The sequence below is a fragment of the Lycorma delicatula genome, chromosome 11 (assembly GCF_047948215.1).
Source record: "Lycorma delicatula isolate Av1 chromosome 11, ASM4794821v1, whole genome shotgun sequence".
In the NCBI taxonomy this organism is placed as follows: domain Eukaryota; kingdom Metazoa; phylum Arthropoda; class Insecta; order Hemiptera; family Fulgoridae; genus Lycorma; species Lycorma delicatula.
Genome location: NC_134465.1, coordinates 27500198 through 27524037, shown reverse-complemented (window position 1 = coordinate 27524037; position 23840 = coordinate 27500198). Strand labels below are relative to the sequence as shown.

General features: G+C 27.3%; 1 protein-coding gene across 1 annotated transcript; it reads right to left on the bottom strand.

Annotated features, from left to right (window-relative positions):
* Nucleotides 1–1922: 1922 nt before the first annotated feature.
* Nucleotides 1923–15042, bottom strand: LOC142332448 (phospholipase A2-like). The gene is made up of 4 exons (XM_075378892.1): nt 14849–15042; nt 8304–8466; nt 5080–5238; nt 1923–3053 (listed from the first exon to the last, which is right to left on the bottom strand). The coding sequence occupies exons 1-4, from the start codon at nt 14997–14999 to the stop codon at nt 2972–2974; spliced, it is 555 nt and encodes a 184-aa protein (XP_075235007.1). The 5' UTR covers nt 15000–15042; the 3' UTR covers nt 1923–2971.
* Nucleotides 15043–23840: the final 8798 nt, after the last annotated feature.

Here is a 23840-nt window from a genome sequence, read left to right as displayed (position 1 = left end):
CAATGACACGAAAAGTTCAATAACAGGTGATGTTAAGTGGGTCAGTAACAAAAAAAAAGAAGTAAGGTAAAGAAATAAATAAATAGTATACATAGTAATTAACACATAAATTTACTAAACAAAGTTTACAATACTAAAATAAGATGTGTGTGCGTGTATGTATGTGTATATGAGGTGTGATTAGAAAATTTTAAGACTGGGCTTGTAATTTCAAAATGGCAGAACTTACAGGCTATTGAGATGGATCTCCTTCAAAGTAGTCCCATTCTGTTGAACAACCAACTCCAACAGTGTTTCTACTTTTGCAAGCATTCCTGCAGATTTTCTTTGATAAGGATGTTAAGAATGCTCTCTGTATTTGCCTGGATGTCTTCAACTGAGTCAAATCAGTTACCTTTAAGCGGAAATTACAATTTAGGAAAAAATAATAGTCACCAAAGGCTAAATCAGAAGAGTAGGGGTTGTTCGATACAGGAATTTGGATTCGGCCAAAAATTCCATAATTAACAATATAAGATGTGTCAGTGTATTATAAAAGTGGTGAAGGAATCACCACTTCTTGTCTCTAGAGTGCAGGTCTTTTCTTCCACACATATTTGTGCAAGACCTGAAGAACACTTTTATAGTACTTCTGGTTGACAGTCGACCCCTTAGGGGCAATTTCATGACGCATGACACCTGTAGAATTGAAAAAAAAACTATCAATATTGTCTTCACATTCATCCAACTTTGTCATGCATTTTTAAGTCGTCGCAAACTTGAACCCACCCACTGTAATGATTGTGCCTTTGTTTCTGGATCATAACCATAAACCCATATTAAGACTGTAATTACCCTGTTTAACAAATCTTGGTCAGTCTCGGCCTGATTAATCAGTTCTTGGAACATGTCGAGTCACTGTTGGTTTTGCTGGTCCCACAACAATTTCAGGATATATTTGGAGCGACACTCAGTGCATGTTTAAATTTTCAGTTACAACTGACTGAACTACAAAGAAATTTAAATTCAGTTCCATCAGCCATCTCCCTAATTGTATGTCTACAGTCAGAGCACACTAATCGTGAACTTTCAGAATGTTTTCAAAGTAGAGTATGACTTAGTTTACTAATGCAGGCTTAATTTACTTACTTACGCATGGTTTGCAATCTTTGACTGATTTGCGACCATCTTTGAATCTGATAAACCAGATAAATATATTTCTCCAGTTTAGACATTTATCACTGAAAGCTGTTTTTAAGTATTTATAAGTCTCTGAAGCTGATTTCCAGGTTTTCGAACAAAATTTGACATAAATTCATTCCGTTTTTTTTATCTATTTTGTAAAATCATTTATCTGCCAAGAACTGAAAAAAACATGTGCTCACTAGGGTGCCACTTTCTATTGAACAAAAATATCGCCAGTGATCTTTTCAGGATGTCTGAAGGATATCAACAACAAGCTTTCCCTTCCACACCTATAGCACCATCCTCCTATTGAGCAGTAGTGGGACCTGCCTTAAAACTTTCTAATCATACCACATATGTACGTACATGCTAAATACATTACTAATTACAGCTACAAATAATTTATACCAATATAGATATAAAAATAAAATACACAAATAATTTTGTAACCAGATTTAAACATATTAGCAATAAATTTGTAAAATTCTATTATATAGCAATGTACAGAAAATAAATACTACATACAGGAAACAATCCGAAGTAAATAAATTAATATTTAATCTTAAAAGAATAAAAGATTATAACAAATAATGAGAAGAGTTATTTATAATTTTTTTCAATACGATATCAATAAAATGAGTATAAAGCAATAAAAATGTAAGTTCTAATAAAGAAAGAATAGATTTAAGGAGACAGAGGATATAAGATAATATTAAGTGGAAAAATAAACATATTAATATAAAAGCAATAAACCCTTAATGATGAAAAAAATGCCCTTAATGAGAAAAAAAATTGTTAAATAATTAACAGTATTACTGAATAATTCTTTTTTATCCTTGCCATATTTTAGTTAAATTAATAAGTACATAACTTATTTTAGTGCAAATAAGATTAAAAAATAATGTTAGAATCAAAAATACAAGGTACTAGGAATAAGTTTAATGTACAGGAAGCATTAGAATAACTAATAAAAAATGTAAAACAGAACCTATATTGCAAAAATGAATTTTATGACTGAAAATTGATATTAATTAAAAATAAATTTAAAAATCTTTAATAACAATTACTCTTATCATGGAAGTCTATTGAGCTCTTTTTAGCTCCACGGAGATCTGTTTATGTCTTTTTAGACAAAGACATTACTGAATCACATTATAAAATTAATTCCTTGTCTTTATCATCAAAAAATATAAAGCAATTAGGTAATCAGCTTGTAGTTTTAAAAGAATAAATAAATATTGAAACACCAGCAGCTAAATAGTTTTAAAATAACATCTGATAAATAAGACATTTAATACTATTTAACATTCTAAACTTGCATGATGAATAGTGTTAAAATCTGAATTCAGAAGAGCCTAATTTCTTACTATTTATTTTTTTATTTTTTTTTTTACCTAAAAAATATTATTCTAAAGTATATAATCTTTAATCTATCTGTAGTGTTATTTACAAAAACTGTTAGTGATTGTGTGGTACTTTTATCAGCAACAGAACCTAGTGCAAAATGACTTCAGCACTAAGAAACATAAACAAAATGGAAAGGAACAAACATATAAAAGAAATAAATTAATAGGAGGGAAAAACAAATTTTGGTGAATAATGACATAAGTAGTTTTATGATTAGACTAATACAAAGTAGGAATTTAAAAGCAAACGATTACAAAATTGTAGTGCACTATGATGTTTGTTTACACAACACTGAATTTATTCTGAAAATATGCACATTATATCTGGAAAAATAGGTAATAATTTCACTATGACTGTTCTTAATAAAACCAATTACATCATTGCTTTTCTAATATCTATATTAATACATTTTAACATCGAACCACTGCCATTGTTCACCTTCACTTTCATTATACAAATATTCTTGACATCTCCCTGTTTTTCTAAAAAAAGACAAATCGATAAATAAAAACGAAAATCAAGATAAATCAGAGGCAAAAAAAGTACGATAAAAAAGAAATGTAAATTAGATTAAGGAAACCCATATAGAGTGAACACAAAATTTTTTTATAAAAATTATTAATACTACTATGAAATTATCACATTTTCTACAAAATAATTAATTTGTTAATGTGTAGATTATATTGTTATATATTTATTTATTTAAAAATTTTTCTTACAGAAGATAATTTGTCAGGTAAAGAGTTATACATGCAACCATAATATGAGCATCATAAATTACTACTTTTAATAAATTTTTGATAAACATCTGTATCTGTAATGGAATTAGTTTTTTGTTCTCCGTGTTATATAGTTACATCTTCCTTACCATCTTCCAAAATTAGAAAGAAAGGATTTCACACACTAATGTAACCGAGCTGGCAATTTATTTACTATGAATATTATTTACTTAAGTATGTAAACAGAAACTGGTGCATTAAGACAGAGCTAACTTTTTGACACGCAGTACTACTTTGAAATATTATATTAGCTCCAATTTATTCAAGAGAAACTACCATAAATTGTGCTACAGTTTTTCAGAAGCAATTTAATTTGGTTAAATGTATCTCCAGCAGTCTTTATTTGAAAATTTTAAATGCATTTTTAAATACGTAACAGTACTGTATACAAAAATTTAAAGTAAACAGTTAGTTATTAACCAAAATAGGTAAAATGAAATGTAGAAATAAAGTTTTTTTGTTATAATTTAATTACGTGCTGCGATAAAAAAACAAGATATGATATAACATTTCCTTATAATTTATTTTTAAAAGTTTTATAAACATACGCAAGAGTCATTGATTTTTGTTGTAATTAATTCACCATACAAGCTTTCAAAATTTGTGCATGGGAATACGAAATGAAGATTTTGTAGCATATGAAAAATGCAATGCCTGACCAGGATTTGAAACTGGGATCTCCGGATGAAAGACCAAGACACTACCTCTCTCCCATGGAGACAATTTATAACTTTTGTGTTTGTGTTTTTATGCACAGATATATGCATGTGCATACATGAACGCACAAGGATGAAAATTCCTTAGTATTCAATCTAAAATATGATAAACATTATAAACACTATCATAGGTAAGAAGATATAAAATGGTGATAAATGTAATTTAAACTAAATCATATCTTACATCTTACCTGCCACACACACAAAAACACACACACACACACACACACACACACACACACACACACACACACACATACACACACACACACACACACACACAGAGAGAGAGAGAGAGAGAGAGAGAGAGAGAGAGAGAAAGAGAGAGAATATAAGATGGAGACCCAGTTTTAATACACAGTGATCACTAAATCGTGTATTTATTGCTTGCCATAGGTTTCAATAGAACATTACAAGATTATAGATATTATTAATACAATTCAAATAAAATATTGTGTTTTAATTTTTTTTTATATTCAGTTGATTACGATGTCAAACTTACTTTAGTCCTCAAATGAATATTTTGTTATGAAACTATAGTAAACAAAAAAAAAACTTAGAATCATTCAATCAAAATTTTTTATATCACTTTCAAACACTTATACACTATACCACTGGTTTAAATATCAAATAGATCACTTGTTTTACAAGGAAATATATTATGAAAACTAATAATTTTAGCAAATTATATTCAAATTAGTCTAATTTTCCCATAAAAGTAATGTATCATTTAAAATATCTTTGTTTTTAGAATTATAGTATTTTAATTTTAAACAATATCTTTTTTAAAAAATTTGATACATATTGCACTATAACATAACAGGAAGAAAATATGAGAAAAAATTGTATTTTCATTGCACACTCACCTATTATAGGGAAGTCAATTGTCATGTTAACAATTAAGCATTAGAAGGATTAAAAAATTTATTAATAAATTATAAAATAATAAATATATAGAAATAAATATACATATTAAAACTTAATAAATAGCATACTAAAAACATAGTACTTACATATGTGTAATAGCACAACCAGTAATAGGAGGTGCTTCACGAAAACATTTTGTAAAAAGAAGATTAAAATAAATGTTACCAATAAGATACGCAGAATTAGTGTGCTTCTCAGCTCCTTTTAAACAGCGATAAAAAATGTCATCACAATCACAATGCAATCTAAAAATAAACAACACCAGGTATAATCAAGAATGTAAATCTAATAATCAACAACCAAATATATAGAATTTTCAGGGACTGTTTCATTAACATGATAATCTGCAGTTTACGATAATCCAATAACTTTTCATTGGCTGAGTAGTCTACAATATAGGTTATTAAATTTTCTTAGAAAGGATTTACATGAAGGCAAATCTTAGAATTTTCCTAATGAGAGAATAGCTTCATCCACTTCATGCAGCATATAATGTTTCTATGACATCCAAAAGGTATCTCATATATATATATATATAAATATATATATATATATATATATATATAAACATATATATATATATATATATAAAGATATGCAGATCATCTAAAGGATATTTCAATGATATTGTGAATAACCGAAAATAAGTGGGATGTTCCACTCATATTCTCCCAGGATAAGTGGGATTTGCCCATGATGTACTACAAATCCCATAAAATGGTATAAAGATTCTTTCGATTCGTTTATTAAAAATAACACAAGATAAATATTAAAATAGCATACTATCGTGTTGGAGCAAATTAAATTAAAATAGTAACCTTTTATTCCTAGAATCACAAGATTTTAGAAAGTTCAGATTTTCTATTGATTAGATGGATAACTGCATTACAATTCAACAAAACTGCAAATATATTTAAGTTTTGGTTTTGCTTTGCTCACCGTACCTAGAGGACTACAGACATTTTCATGGATCTTGGTGAAACTAGTTTATTAATGGCAGCTATTGCTATTATTTAGTATCAAGTTAGTATTAATCTGTCTTTTGAGCCACCTTCAGTCATTACCTTCAATGTGCAATTATTTTTTTTATTTTAGATTTGATTTTCAACTATCTAAAACTTATAATACTAGCAATTTATTAAAAGTAACATATAAATTATCAATAACAATAAATTTATAAATGTTTACTTTTAATTATACAAGATCTGTTTTTAAGTAAGGTCCATATTGATATAAAAACAAAACTAAAAAATATGGAAATACTTTATTACTTACAATACAAAAAAAAACCTTTATTTATTTACTACTCGTAATTTCCTACATAGCTATTTTCAACTTCACCACATTTCTTATAGCATTTTACTAGCTTCTTCATTCCCTCTTCAAGAAATTTCATGGGCAGTGACTTAAAGCTTACAGTAATACCATTTTTCAATTTGTTGCCTTTGTCACACCTTTTTGTTATAAGACACTGTTTTAGATAAAAAGAAAGAAAATAATCGCAGGAAACTAAATCAGGAGTTTGAAGATTTTCCAACAAAATTTTTCCAATTGACACAACACTGATACGCAAAAAAAAATTATATGATATCATCTGATGTTTATTTTTTACAGCTCTTCTAATATTTTTAACATTTCTCAATACGTTTCAGCATTAACAATGGCTCTGCAATCACTAAATTTGACAAGCACATCTTTTTGTCCCCAAAAAACAGTAGCCATATGCTTCTTTACAGAATGTTCTTGTTTGAACTATTATGGTCTAGACGATGATGAATTCCCACATTGCATTTTTGCTTTATCTTAACATTTGAATAAGGAATCCAGGTTTCATCTATGGTAACAATGTGACAAATTTATCACTTTCATTTTCATAATTCCACAAACATTCATGCTCTGAAGCAATATGTTTTTCCTTGTAAGTGTTTTTCATTAAGAACTTCCCCACCCATCTGGCAATCAATTAAAAAAAAATACAAAAGCTGAATACTTTTTGTTGTCTTTGTCATTTGACTGATTTGATTCAGCTCTCCAAGATTCCCTACCTAGTACAAGTCATTTCATTTCAGTATACCCCCTACATCCTACATCCCTAACAATCTTATATATACATAAAAATCTTGTGTCACGATGTATGTTCGGGATAAACTCCAAAACTACTGAACCGATAATACTAACCGATCTGTAATTTGGTCCAACTTAAAAGATAGGATAGTTTTTATTTATCTCAATTATTGACCTCAATATTTGTTATTGCAAATTAAATGTTTATTATATGACAATAGTGTGTATTTATTGGTTAGTTCTATGAATTCCTAATAAATGACGGTGTAAGTTAATTCATCAATACAACTCTCTAACATCGTTTGACATCTAGGTTGCGTAGTAATTCATCAATATATCGGCTAAACTATTCTCAGCTTTATTAGTAAAGATTAATTTGATTGTATCAAAATAATGAGTAAAAAATTAATTCAATCTATTTTAACTACTGAGCCACAGCAACGCGTGGCTGGTTCAGCTAGTTTCTTTATATATTTCAAATGTTGCCTGCCTGCACAATTTTTCCCTTCTACCTATCCCTCCAATATTAAAGCGACTACTCCAGGATGCCTTAATATGTGGCCTATAAGTCTGTCTCTTCTTTTAACTATATTTTTCCAAATGCTTCTTTCTTCATCGATTTGCTGCAACACCCCTTCATTTGTCACTTTATCCACCGATCTGATTTTTAACATTCTCCTATAGCACCACATTTCAAAACCTTCTAATCTTTTCTTCTTAGGTACTCTGATCGTCCAAGTTTTACTTCCAAACATATACTTTCAAAAATCTTTTCCTGACATTTAAATTAATTTTTTAAACAAATTATATTTCTGACTGAAGGCTCATTTTGCTTGTACTATTGGGCATTTTATATTTCTCCTGCTTCGTCCATCTTTAGTAATTCTACTTCCCAAATAACAAAATTCTTCTTCCTCCATACTCTTTACTCTTCCTAATTTTACATTGAGTGGCCCATCTTCGTTATTTCTACTACATTTGAATACTTTCGTTAACTGAATACTAATTATTCTTATTAAAAAAAAAACAAAAAGCTAAAGATCAGTTAAACCAAAATAAAAGTAAACTTAAATCAATACCCAATTTTTCAGTCAAAAGTTCATAAATAAAAGATTGTGAATCATCAAAGACAATTGTAACATAGTAAAGCACCAGTTTTCTCAAAACTTTCCATCAATCTTTTCAATCAAATCATCCATTATCATCCGCACACAAAAATAAAATTAGTTAAATTACAAATTCATACCTTGCATAAGGTGCAGAATTAAACAAATTATATGTACTTGAATATGATTTAGCGGAAATTATACGATTACAGCTATCATGTGCTTTACAGCATTTATCCGTTTCATAAAAATAACCAAAATCAATACCTCTGGCAATATTACCTACTCCACACCATAAAGTGCCTAAAATATTTAAAAAAAATTAATTCAATATAATATTTACAATGCATAATAAATTCTAAAAAAATAAAAAACTGATTATTGAATAAAAAAAACTTCTAATATATAAAATTATCAAAAACGCTCTTCAAAATGAAATTTTGAAGAACGTTTTTGAGAATTAAAGATAAATCAACCATACTAGTCAAGTTAAAATTAAATTGATTTCATTAATCATTTCATAATTATAGAAAAACAAAGAATATATTTCTAGCTATGTAACTCTCCAATTGCAAACTGATGCAATAATTTAATTTAAAATTTAAAAAATTTTAAAAATAATAAAATTTACCTGCAAAATAAAAATAACCAAATACTATGGTTTCTTAATTGAAAACTAATTTGTCAATATAACAAAGTCACTTTTGATATTTAAAGAAAAAATATGTGCAAATGATTTTTTTCTTTTTTTCCTTAAGATTGTAACTTTTAGTTTATTGGTTTTCAGGGAAAAGTTGATACATCTTATAAAAGTATAAAAGCTTATTGCAGAGAATTACATTTTAATATAAAAGCAGCAGATTTTAAAAATTTAATAGAGAAACAATGAAAGCATACAGAAAAAGACGAGACAAGATCTAACAATTTTCAATACAATCTTATTTTAGAATAACAGAAAAGAAGAATCAGATAAACATGGACAAAACTGCACACTGATGTTCACATGCATTCCAACATAAAAAAAAGTCTTAAAACTCTGTGCGTTCATTTAACAATATATTTAATTTTTAAAGTTATGTCTAATATTTTTAAAAATGAGAGCAGTAAAAATGTATGTATACACTCTTTTTTTGCTACTAATTTTATAAAATTAAAAAAAATCCTAAAAACAACACTGAAACAGGATTAAAGTAAAGTGCTGGTAAAATAAATGCTTGTTCATCATTGGTAGAAAAGTATTTATACATAATTAAAATATTGTTTGATTAAATTATACTGCCTGATCAATCTACTTTTCTTGCTTGATTTAAGAAAACATACAAAAAAGAAGAAAAAAATGAATACAAGAAAAACAATCTGTATGACTTAATTATTTATTAAATATTATTTAATCTAACTACATAAAATGGAATGGGCAAGAAATAATCCTTAACTCTAACAGATTATACAAAATCATTAATGAAATAATGGTGTAATGAAAAAACATGCATGCAAACTTGCTTACCAGGATTTATGGTATGCCCACAAAATAATTTTTTAGCAAAAGTTATCTAGTCTTAAAGAATCTTCTTGATAAATAAGCCATGTTATTGCAACCAAAGTAAAATTACAGGTGTAAATTTTTTCTAGTTGTAAACATAAATAACTATTATTATTGGCTAGAAAATAAACATGCTAAATTTGGAAAATTACATTCAGATCTACCATGAAAATTTTATCAAATTTTTTTTCATCATTTAATCCTTTTCCATATCCTTGACCTTTCACTACTAGAAGGAGCTCTGAGGATACAGGACCCCTCTAGATCTTCCATTGTGAAAATTGTGAGAGCTTGATAATAAAAACAGTAAATTTTTGGTATTATCTGATTGGGAAGCTACTACTAGATCCCAATAAAATGTTCTATCTGAACATTCTATCTGGGTGAACAATAAACATGATGAGAAAAAAAGGAAACGGTTCACCACTGCGTACATTTGTATTTTTTAAAATATTCTATTTTGCAGCAGGTTACACCTCTTCAAAAAGAGTGCCCATGAGGCAAATGACATAATTCAGGAATACATTCTGTAGGCCAAAGTAAAAAAAAAGTTTTAAACATACGACCAAAAAAACTGACTGCTTTTCTTCCAGTTATAGCTGCTGAAATATTTTTTTCATATTTTTATTGTAAATGTAAATTAATGCTGTACTCTATTTTTCTAAGTGCCCATTTCACGGCAAAACTCATCAAATATTTTATGAAGTATTTTAACAGAAAGAAAGAATAGTACGTAGTATGATGAAGATTTGAAGAGTTTCTTGTGAATTGTTATATTTGAAGTTTAATACATCAGGATTTAAAAAAAACACTGAAAATATACTCTTGGAATGTATAAGTTTGGTGAAGATTAAATGAATAGTCAAAGTGAGAAACAAAGTAATGACGAGAACGAATGAAAGTAAATGCTTAATCAGAATAACTCAGAGTAGAAAGTCAACTGAGTGTAATATATGATAAAAGGATTGAATAAAATAGTGCTAGTGGGATTTATAGGAACAATGAGAAGTCAGAAAAGAATAAAAATTAGACGGATCAGATTAATATTTGGTAAGCGTCTTGGTAATAAAGTTTTAAAATTAGCAAAAAATCAGAACTTAAATATCTTCACAAATCACAAAATGGTAGCCATGTTTATTTTTCAATTTGTTATGTCTCTATAAATAAGTTTTATCAACGTGTATGTTTGCTAAAATATTAAACCGTTTATTTTAAACAAAATGACATTTCATTTTTTAAAATCGGTTAACAAATAACCGGGTTATAGCAGAAAATTGATGTAATTTTATGTCATAATTATTACGTCAATTATTGTGAGAAAATTATTATCAAATTTGATACTAATTTACAATACTAGAATTAATAATAAATAAAATAATTAATATTTCATCAAATTGAACAGTGAAGGACATGAAAACAGATACATAATTACATCAATTTTCTGCCATAATTCGGCTATTTATAAACTGATTTTAAAAAATAAAATGTCATTTTGTTCAAAATAAAAGGCTTAATACTTTAGTAAATAACATGAATTTTGATAAAATTAATATTTTTGAAGAAATAACGGATTGAAAAATAAACATGGCTGCCATATTGTAATTTGCATAGGTATTTAAGTTCTGATTTTTTGCTAATTTTAAAACTTTATTACCAAGACACTTATCCAATATTAATGTGATTCCTCTATCTGAACTTGAGATAAATTTTTATATAAAAATAACAAATTGGCGGGCAGTGGGGGAACGAAGGAGAAATTGCAATTTTTCCTAAGGATATTTTTTGTTTGGTTTTAACGAGTAGAATCCAAAAAACGTATAGCCAGCCCACCACTTTAGAAAGTGTGTGTGTATGTGTGTGTATGTGTGTGTATGTGTATGTGTGTGTGTATGTGTATGTGTGTATGTATATGTGTGTATGTATATGTGTGTATGTGTGTATGTATATGTGTGTATGTGTGTATGTATGTATGTGTGTATGTATGTATGTATGTATGTATGTATGTGTGTGTGTGTGTGTGTGTGTGTGTGTGTGTGTGTGTGTGTGTGTGTGTGTGTGTGTGTGTGTGTGTGTGTGTGTGTGTGTGTGTGTGTGTGTGTGTGTGTGTGTGTGTGTGTGTGTGTATGTAGTTTTCTAACAGGCAATGATTATAAAGATTTACAAAAAGAGTTTGTTGAATGATAAAAATGTAGAATTTAAAAAATTAATTTGCTAATTTTTTTTTTTTTTAATTGTTAATTTAAAATAAAAATGAGTTGAGTCCAACAGTTAATGAAGCAACATACTTTAAAAAACTCTTTAAGCCAAATTACCTTTAACTATATAAATGTGACCACATAAATGTAAATCTGATATTATAATTTTATATTGATAGTAAAAATTTGGGAGAAATATTCTAAACAAGCCTAACTTGTAAACAAAACATTTTGGACCTAATGAGAATTTTTTTTATTTGATCTAAAAAATGTATTCCTGAAGTATGTTTGTTTCCACAATAGGTACAACATGCAGCAATGTACGGTTACAGTTGATAGATCAAAACAATTGATCAGTCACTTCTATTAAAGCATCAGTGACAAATTTCAAGATTGACAGAATTACAATAATTCAACAGCTAACCTACATACAGCCTTACATGTCTGTTAGCAACAGATCACATCAAGTTGATTGGTTCAGTATGGAGCACACTGGCTCCATTCTATGGTCAAAGTTTATGAGTCAAAGCAGTTCAAACTGACTACCGACTCTACTGATCTGTATTTGAGTGAACTTTTTAATAAGGATCGATGTTCAACTTTTGTTAATTTCTGTTCAGCTACGAAACAAGTATAATACAAAATGAAAATCATTTAAAACCATGAAAAACACAACTCCCAAGTACATCATCTCAAAGTTAGACAGCAAAAACAGTTCCTATATTTTTGCCCTAAAAACTGAAGCAAATTTAATAAAAATAAAAAAAAATAATAAAATATATATAAAATCATTTTACTTAAATTTTTAGATAATGTTTTGAAAATACTTCTTTTGAGATAAGTAGTAAGGAAATAAGAAAGAAAATTGAATTCCTTACCCGATATAAAATATAAAATAAATGTAGAATCCTCTACTATTATTTAACATTAAATATATCAAAAAGTAAAAAAATAAACAACTATTTTTTGCATAAAGTTGACAGTAAATTTAAATAAAAGATAAAATAATTGTAACAAAAAGAAAGTTTATGTCTCGTGGAAAACGTGTAAATAACATACTCATCTATTCTAGCAGAAAAACAATAACACGTGGAAGTAATGTATATACAATAAAAATAAATGAAATCTTCTCAGTTAAATGTTTAAATAACAGGAAGACAAAATATTCAGATGCAAATAAGTCACTACACAATTAACAGAAATAAATACAAATATGCAGATAAAATATTTAAATCACAAACATTCCATATTATAATTGTTCAAGTAAAAACAACCATTATACAATCTTATGATATTATTACTTAAAACAAAATACAAAACAATAACACAATATTTCCACCTTCAATGCGAGGCTTTATGAAGTGGAACTAAAAAAAAACATAACCTAATCACTCATATGTTTAACAAAATTGCACAATTTTGTTAAATATTAACTTAAGTCTAACTTATTTAAGTTTATTTTCCTGTTGGTTAGATAGAATTAAATATAATAACAAGAGATATTTTAGTTAAAAATATTCTCTTTATTAATCTCTTGGGTTAACCAATCAGTTATACAAACTTATAAATTAGTAGTGTATTTAATTTATAAGTTTGTATAGTTGATTTTTAACCCAAGAGATTAATAAAAATATTTTTAAGTATAAAATATGTCTTGTTATTATACATATATATATATATATATATACACACATTCACTCACTAGCTCCTTGTAGCAGCTTCGCCTGCAGTATATGGTTACTTATGCACTTACAGTTACGTGATTATGGTTATTTCCCATAGTGATCAATCATTTTATTTTATGTTTATTAGTCAAGTAACCGAGCCAGCCAGTCACACATACATTAAGAGTGATAATGCCGTACACTATGTGTGGTGATTGAGGCACAGTGCCGTACACCTTCACAGCCCTTAAAAAAACTGGAATTAAACAAACCTGAAAATGGTTTTAAAATATTTATCTGAATAGTATTTGCAATACCAAATCTACTGAATATCTCATTTACTGTGGTCAGGATGGGAAAATTTACAAATATTATTCAAAAATTTTTTTATCTTTCTTCATCCCATTTCAAAAATCTAGTAATTGGTTTATTGACATGAAGATTACAGTCACAAAAAATCAGGTTGATTTCTTCATTTATTACTGAAAAATAAAAAAAATAACAGGATCTGTACTACTATCTACTCTGTATTTACAACTACTAGCATTACATTTTTATTTAATTCAACTAAAAATTTAAATATTTAAAAAAATTTCAAAATCTCCGAGTACCTTAAAAAAACAATGTACCAAAGTAAATATAATAAAACTCAATTTTTAGCTCAATCTAAGCTTATTTATTTTAGCTTCATTTTTATTTATTTTAGCTGATTTTTAGCTCAATCTAAATCAGAGATCAAAAAATATAATCAAAAAGTTTGAACATTTATAAAAATAATTTGTTAACTTTTAAATGAAAAAAAAAAGAAAAAAAAAGTTATTGAATTCTTAATCTAAAACAGGTTAAATTACTCCATCATAGTATAATGTTGATGAACATACTTTTAGTAACATATTTAACAACCTACCATGGACATTTAATGGCCGTATATATACAGTTTCTCTATTTCTCTCTCTGAGAGCAATATGTCTTTAATTAATTGTAATCAATTTCAACAACCACTTTTCAAATATTTATTTTATATTTTACTAATTTTATTTGTTAATATCGTCACACATTTTATCGTTATTTTATATATTTCTTGTTTTAATGTAAAAGATGGTTTCTAAAATATTTTCTTTTCTTTTTTTTTCAAGACAATGTTATGAATAAGGTTTTTCTATGGTTTCCCTAATTCTTCCAAGATACAGTTTGGAATATTAACTTGCTTTTTATCAATCATAATCTAATAATTACTACATAAAAATAAAACCTATTGATATTATATAAAAATTATATTTTATTACCAGGAAGTATGAGATCCGTGATTGACGACTGTCTAATAACTCTGTGTCTATTACTAGTATTAAAAAAGTTTCTTTGAGGATAACATGTAGTAAAATCGACAAATAAAATTAAAAATATTAACTGAAAACACATTATATACAATTTTAACATAGCAAATAATTCATTTATTCACTTAAATAAAAAATATTATAAGTTTACAGAATTACAACTAACACAAATGGTAAGACTTATGGAGTATTTAAACATGTTCACACACTGAATAATGTAATTTACAAACATAGTAATTATGAAAAACAACTTTAATAACAAAAGAAAAAGAATATGACAAATATCAAAGAAAAAAATTAAGATAACAGTTATTATGTAAATAAAGACTAAAAAAATGGAAAATTTATTGGTCTATAATATTTAAAAACATGTAATATTTATTATCATCAATGTTTACAAACAATGTAAAATATGTTAAAACTTCAAATTAGTCTGTCTGCTTAATAAGATTTTTTAGAAAAGGTAAAATAATATAACAAATATGATATGAATACGCTTAAGTTAAATACAAAATAAAATAAATAATCAGATGGATGTATAAAAATGTACTTTACACATCATATTATGAATGGATGTGTTACTTCATAAATAAAGAAAGAAACAGTTCTAGTATCTGCCAAGAAGGATCAAGGGAAACCATAAGTAACTTTGATTAGAACAGAATTATAAAGCCAATAAGAAAAATTAAATGGTAGTGGATAAAGTCTAAATTAATAAATTTATAAACAAAAAAATTGAAAGCCATTTACAAATAAGACAAAATATAACTAAATACACATTTTGATAATTAAATAGTCATTATTACATACATACAGTTGGGGAATTAGGAAAAGTAGATATAAAAAAAAACAAAATAAACCTAAAAGAAAAATTGAAAAACAAAAACTTAATAAATAAATAAATAACAAACATTTTTGAAACGCTGTATATTTTTTTTTACCTGTAGTTATTAAATAAAACCAAATGTTAACTATGAAATTGTAAAAATTCTGCAAGGCAGTCCAAGTTGAAGAAGAAAGGTCTTCTTAAAAACTATTTCTACAACTAAATGTTCCACTTAGAATTGCTGTCATGTATTGTTGGCCACCCTTTATAGGTCGGCTAAAATTAGAAATTATCTTAAGAAAGAAATTCCTAATTATATATTTTTTTCATATTATGAACTTTTTTAAAACTTAACAACTTTTAAGATACTATATTTTCAATGAGGGTAGTAATGTTTACTATACTGCCAGTTTATAATGAACAAAGTAAAGGTTCGCTTGAAGGACAAAATATCATTTGTATTTTAGTGTGTTTATTGTACTAATGTGGTAACAGTATATTCTGCTCAGTGAAGAAGATATTACGAAATAATATCATGTTTGAATTACTTAAGCAAGCCTGATAGGAATCAATTGTTATTTAGAAGATTGACTACATTACTTGACTTGTGTCTCTTGTAAGGATGCCTACAATTGAAAGTTCTTGATATATAGAAGAATAAAGCCAATATGTAAAGAAAATAAAATCAGAACAAAATAAAATATTTAGAAGTTATTAATGAAAATTATAATTTCTACACAATAAGTGTGAATGCAGAAAATTCAATATTTTTTTAAAAAGAATTTACTCTGTTGTGAAAATATTAATTGTAAAACAAAATATTTTAATTAAAATAGACTGATAGAAAGATCTTTTAAATATGTTCACATTTTATTAAAATTGATAATTTACCATCACCAATTGGTAATGGTAAAGATAAATGATTCATACTTACAGCCCTAAAATTATGATTTGAGAGTCAATTTTTATAACTCGAAAAACTCTTTCTGACTTTTTTAAAGCACTTAAGATATTACATTCCAGATGTAAATATAAATATGCACAATAAATGTTCAATAATGAAGGCAATTATACTAATTTATTAAAATGTTTCAAAAAAGTATAATTTTGTCATATTAAAAAACAATTTGATAATACCAGTAGAATATAACATTAACAACACATAATCATAAGAGATAACAAAAAATTAAAAATTTCAGTACTAACTAAATGATAAAAGTTCTACAAATTTTAAATGAAAAAAAAAACATTAAAATTTAGTGTAATGTTAAGTGTTACATCTGTAGGTATTTTCAGTACTTACATAACATTTTGAAAATAATTACTAAAGAAAGATTACTTCAAATGAATAATTACACATATGCATTGTTTTTCAAATGATGGCAAATATACTTTGAATATACATACAGTAAAACTTATAATCTTCCAAAATTCGGGCTCCTGAGAAAAATTATACAATAAATTGAAAATATAAATGACCTATATTAAAATTAACCTCGTGTTTTATTAAAAAGATTCCATAAAAACATATACAAAATGTAAAATATGTACAATTAAAATCAGTTTTTGGTATTTAATAAGACCTGTTGAAGTAAAAATAAGTTGTCTGTCAATTAAAAATAGAAAGTTATTTATAAACATCTTTTAAAATTTAGTTTATTTCTATTAGAAATAATAAATCATCTATCACTTCATAAATTCTCTAGATCAAATATAGTGTATAAAACTCTAGGAATGGTACCATTTGCATTTCAAATCAATTGCACGCTATATATTAATAATATTATATTTTTATAATAATAATTTTTACCAGTTAAAATAATTAGAAATGAAATTCAACAACTGAATTCAAAAGTAATAATAAAAGAGTAAAGAAGTAAAAATGAATCTAAACAGAGTAAAAATCCACAACCAATTTTTTCACTGCAATCATGAACAAACATAATTATATAAAAGGCTATATATTGCCTTCATTAAAAACAATACATAACCAGGTTAATTTCCTCATTAGTAAAGCTTCATTATGTAAAATGTGTATTTAAAATTACAATAAAACAATCGCTATTTGTTCATTTATTACTCTAATTAATTCAATTTTTAAACTGTTAAATTATTGCAATTAAAATAATAATCTGAATCAATTTGTAACATCTGACAAATCTCTCTCAATTATCTGTAAAAAAAGGAAAACAAGTAATTCTATATTCATTATTTTACATTCATACACAAGAATATTGTATTTGAGATAATCTTTCATTTATTCAATATAGGAGTCTTCCAGTAACAAAAATTTATAATTAATAGTGCATTATGTTTAAAACTTAGAAACAAGGCAAGAACATTATTAATGTACATCTGATAAATAATAAAGGGCTAGAAACTAAATTGTTTCATAACCCTGATTCACTTGAATTATGTTAATGCAATGAGAATTATATTAATATTTTTGAAGTTAAATATGCACTATCAATACATCTTTGAAGTTAAATCGTACTAGAAATTTATTAATGACGATTCCCTATATTAACTTACAAACCGAAATAAACAAAAACAAATAAAAATACTCTAAAAAAAAAGAAGATAGGGGCTTGTTTCACAAAACACATGCAGTATAATTAAAAATGATATTCAAATATAAGTTAAATGTATAACTAAACATTTGGATTACCATGTAAGTCTGTACATATAACCTTTAGTAGAAGAATTAACCGTAATTATGTTTAACAACAGACACTTAGAAAAACATCAAAAACCTACATTACTGAATACTAAGAGTTAAAATACACGTAAACAATTCCATTACAATTTGAATCGAATAGAGTACCAGGCTTCTCCAAAACATGAAATCTGCAGATCACGTGACCAACATCTAATCCGGCGGTAACCAGTTTAACGCTACTAACAGAAATGATAGTGGTAGGAAAAATGATCCAGTTTATTCGATTCGATAAAAACCGATCAATCGTAAATCAATTAACATAAAATCGTTCTTAATGAACAGCAAAGTAAAAAATAACCTTAAGAGTTGACAAAATCTCTTACTGTAGCTCTTGAATATTCTTTTTACTACGAATCTGGTGTAGTTATAACAAATTATATTATTAAGATAATCAGTTAATTACTAGAGATGACTCATAAGAGTTGTTACTGATTAATAATTATTCAATTATAACACCAAACTATCTATGCTTGTTTTTCATACATTACGGTGGTTCCGAAGGCTAAACAGAAAAAGAAAGAGAATTTACTTTAAAAAAATATAATAACCAAAAAATACACAAGTATTGATAATAGTGTACATTTGTTTTAAATTTGCAAAAATGTGCATAAATATTTCATTATGGATTATTAAGGGTGTCCGAGCTAGGTTCCCAAAATCGCCTACGTATATTGAGAAAACCAGTAGTCGCAATCTCTTAAACGAAGGCTCAATACAAAAACTGAGAGTATACAAAATTTGTTTTGTATACTCTTCAGGCAAGCCGACTTGCAATGCAATTGTAGTTAGTAGTAGTCAGTCACGATGTGGACCCGCAACAGAAGGTTCAGTGCGTTGCTTTAGTTAACGGAGCTTCAGTCAGTTACATTCGTTCAACGTGTGTACGAACTGAGTGGAATATCGATCCTCTCCCATCCAAGTATATATTATATAAGATATTCATCAGTTAGATACGACTTTAAAAAAGACTAGACGCCTGTTTTCACATAGCAGAAATCATCCAAACGTTTCAGTTAGTGATCAGACTGTGGATCGTATAGGCGATGCATTCACTGCCAGCCCTTTAAGTTAATTAGGTTGGAAAGTCAATTGTCTTTCAGTTAACGAACTTTGCAGCCAACGAACATCATTCATAAGCGGCTCCGTTTGCAAGCGTATAAGTTACAACTCCTTCATCACATTAAAACAAATGGTCGCCGCCTATGACATCAGTTTGCTGTAGAAATAATGCATCTAAATCAATCCTAATTATTATCTTGATAAGTTGTTATTTAATATCATGCAACCTTTCACACGTGCGGGAAAGTTAACAAACGCAATTTTCGAATTTGGGGTACTGAAAACCTCTTGGGGTAATTGAAAATAAAAGGGACACACTGAAAATCAATGTCTGGTTAGGACTGCACAAAAATGGCGTCATCAGTCCGTTTTTTTTCATGGAGCCCACTGTGATAGTACACATGTACCTCGACATGCTTGGGAACTTTGCTGATCCTCAGATTCCTGCAGGCTTCAGTTTCCAATAAGATTATGATCCACTACACTTTCATCGAGATGTTATCATGTTGTAGAATACTTTCTCCAGATGTTGGATCAGACGAAGAGATGTAATTGTATGGCCACCTGGATCTCCAGATATCACTCTTTTGGATGGTTTTGATTGGGGATTTATTAAACATTGTGTGCACCAAAGAAAAGGTAGAAATTTGGATGATTTAAAACAGAAAATTGTTGAAGCTGTTGGTCTAATAATGCTGCAGATGCTCCTAAACACCTGGCAAGAGTTAAATTACCACCTAGACATCTGCCAAGCTACAAAAGGTGCACACATTGAACTCGATTAGCATATATTAAAATTTTGTGAGTTTCTGTGTTTATTAAAAGAAAAAAATTATTAAATTCTATTAACTGGTTCTCTTAATGTTAGCTGTTACTTTCAGATACCTTTAACCTTGGCAAAGGTTAATACCAGTGTTCCTTAGAACTCCATACTGAGGTATGGAGTTAACCTTGGCAAAGGTTAAAGGTAAAAACACCCTCTGTTTTTATTTAATTATTATAGTATTGTTTGAGTTCATAATTTATTGTTTATAATGAAATTGTTAGGTAATTTCCCAGGTTAATTTTTTTGAGAATTTACCAATAGGGAAATAAGTAACAGTAGAGTCAATCTAAGTAGATCATTACAATGGGGTGTAACTTACCTTTCTGCTAACACAGTAAACATCTGCTATCAAGGCAGCAGTTATAGTATACCACCAATTCTGCTCTTTGTGCTCAGGAAGAAGGAACCAATGAAATAATTCACTGATTCATACAGAATATACTGACCCAATAGATATCAATCCACATGTAGTATGAAGGCATACCATTATATTTTTTTTTCAGTTTGTGTACACATAAGCCATTTATAGGCTATCCATTCTTTAAAAATATTTAACATTGAGTTAAATATTTTTAAGTCACAAGAGTGGTAAATATATTACTACTCTTTCATTCATTTTCCAGGCAAATAAATGGGATATTCTTTTAATGAAAACTAAAGTGATGTACATAAAAGATTTGAAGATACATATATTTTATGTGTTTTATCATTACACCTAAGTATAGGATTATTGCATTGTTATAATTATTATTACTTTACAATTTGTCACATATCTAGAAGGGAAGTTATTTGTACGAAATTAACTAAGTAACTTTCCTTAACCTAAATAGCAATTTGCCAGCCTTCGTGGTGCGAGTGGTAGCGTCTCGGCCTTTCACCAGAAGTCCTGGGTTCAAATCCCGGTCAGGCATGGCATTTTTCATGCATACTACAAAGTATTCACCTTATCCTATTCAATAATTGCTTAATTGCGGACCTGGAGGAGTTAAAAAAAAAAAATAGCAAGAGAAACTATGACATTTTCCTTTTCTTTTATAACAAAATGGAATCATCAGTGAATACTACAAGTAGTCCTATTCCCATGAAGGGAATATATAAAAAGAAATAGGTGAGACCTCAGTATGGAGTTCTAAGGAACACTGGTATTAAGTATCTTAAAACTAAATAGGTAATTACAAATATATTTAAAAAAACACAATTTTTATTATTTATAAGATTAAAATCTAATTTGGTGAGTGCAATATTTAATATCATACATTTCCTTTTATTTTATAAAAATTTCTAGGCAGATAAACACTTTTCCAGGACGTCAATTAGGTCATTAATAAGTTCAAAATCAACTGTTAATCTCTAAATTTTAAAACTAAACTAGTATGTCGAAAGTGTATTACACTTACCAAGGAAAGATAAAAATCTATATAAACCAATTTTTTAAAGCTTTTGATAGAGAAAAGAACAGGAAAAACTGATTGTTCATATCCTTCCTATTTTCTTTTTAAAACAGGGATTTTTAAAATCCCTTCACTCTTTAAATGCAGAAGGGAAAACACTAATCTAAAAAGACCAATTGAGTAAATAATAAAGTACCAATAACAGGATCTCTTAGTACAACTTAGGTAAAGAATAGATTATCATCAAATTCTTTTAATTTCTCAGATTTTTAATTTATTATTACGTTTGTAACTTGTCATCAGTGGTGGGAAATAAACCATTGACTATGTTATTCCTAAATTGCTTAAGTGGGAGAAAATCTCTTTTATTGTGACATGGATTTGCACTGGATTAGTCTTTAATCAGAATTATACAGTAATCATTAAAAACACTCATGATTATGTCAGATGAAATAATTAACTCACTGCCAACTTATATTTTATGCAAATGCTGTGTAGCATTACTGTACCAATATATATATATATATATATAGATATATACAGTCTAATGCCGATCTATATAGCCTAGCTATATGCAGTATATATGATGATCTCACAGCAGAGTGGTAGCATCTCAGCCTTTAATCTGGCGGTTCCATGTTCGAAATCTGGTCAGGCATGGCATTTATCATTTGCTCCAAATTTCCATTCTCATAGGCCAAAATGACCAAAGCAGTTGATGCCCGCATCTCAAAAAAAAAAAAAAATATATATATATTTTTATTTTTGTCATTTATACATATATATGTATAAAGACATATAATGGCATTCTGATATGAGAAATATTTTCACACACAATTTGAAAAAAATTATTTTGAAAAGGTAAAGTAAAAAAATATTAATAATATTCTTGCATTTCAAAGAAACTTAGCTCAAGTTTTTTAGTAGTCTCTTTCCATTATTTCTATCCATTCCTTTTCTCAGTTTTATTAAACTGAAAATTCCTTTCTTTTTCTGGTGATTTGAACGGTACTTTTTCCATAGTGGTAGGACTTCAAAGAATCTTAGCTCAAACTTGGTAGTAGTCTCTTTATTACATTTCTATCCATTTATTTTCTTGTTTTTTATTAAGCCGAAAATTTCTCTCATTTTACGGTGCTTTGATGGTACTTTTTCCATTATGGTTTTTTTTTTTTGTAGTCCTACTAGCGTTTTAATAATATTCCTTAAAAACAAAAATTTCATATATTCCCTATCAACAATAAATTAATATTATTCAATTCTTCTTTGAATTTAAAATTTTTGAAACTGAGATAACTTTAAGGATTAGTAAGTAATGTTAGTATTTTATTTTTAATTTGGTATTGATCACAAAAGAAATAAGGATTTAAATTAATGAATAATTTCTTATTCTTTTTTTATGAAATTTTTTAGTTTGTTTTTGTGGATGATTAATTTAGCAGAAAAACTTAACATCATTTAGATTAGCTAAATGATATTGAAATTTCTACGGCGTATGAAAAATACAGTCTAATTTTAATTAGATTCTAGAACCTTCCGTTTGTAAAAAAAATATACTACTAAATCGCTTTGGAGCTTAACAAATATTAAAAAAAAATCGCAAATAAATTTCTTAATATCGATTTAAACTTTTATTTTTCAATAAAAAAGATATAAAATAAATTATGAAAATTAAAATTTAGTAGGTTTTTAATAATAATTCACTTATTACATTGACAGGCAAAAAAAATTTTTTTTATTGTTTCTCTAAAGTGTGATAACATTTCTTTAATTGCTTTTTTGCGTACATTACAGATCTGTATGTACAATTTTTCTATCACCTTAGCTTTAAATAAATTACGCTTCAAAAAAAATAAGGGAAAATATAGTTAAAATCTGTAAAATTTATAATTTTTCATGGCCATACCTGTGTTAGAATGATTTCGCTGATGCTTTTATTTTATAAATAGCCTCAGGCACATCCCGAATTAATATCCAACAGTAATCGGCTAGCATTTTAATATTCCATTTCACTTTATAGCGGCTTTCCATCACCGAAATGTCTTGATGGAAACGTTCACCGTGTTCGTCACTTACGTCTCCGAGGTTGTCAGGGAAAAAATCCAGATGCGAATGGAGGGAAT

Coding starts and splice junctions, on each gene's coding strand:
- LOC142332448 (XM_075378892.1), bottom strand. CDS start 14,999: ATGTTAAAATTGTATATAATGTGTTTTCAGTTAATATTTTTAATTTTA. Junction 8,467..14,848: donor CACGGATCTCATACTTCCTG/GTAATAAAATAT, acceptor TAAATATTTTAG/GCACTTTATGGTGTGGAGTA. Junction 5,239..8,303: donor AATTCTGCACCTTATGCAAG/GTATGAATTTGT, acceptor GTTTATTTTTAG/ATTGCATTGTGATTGTGATG.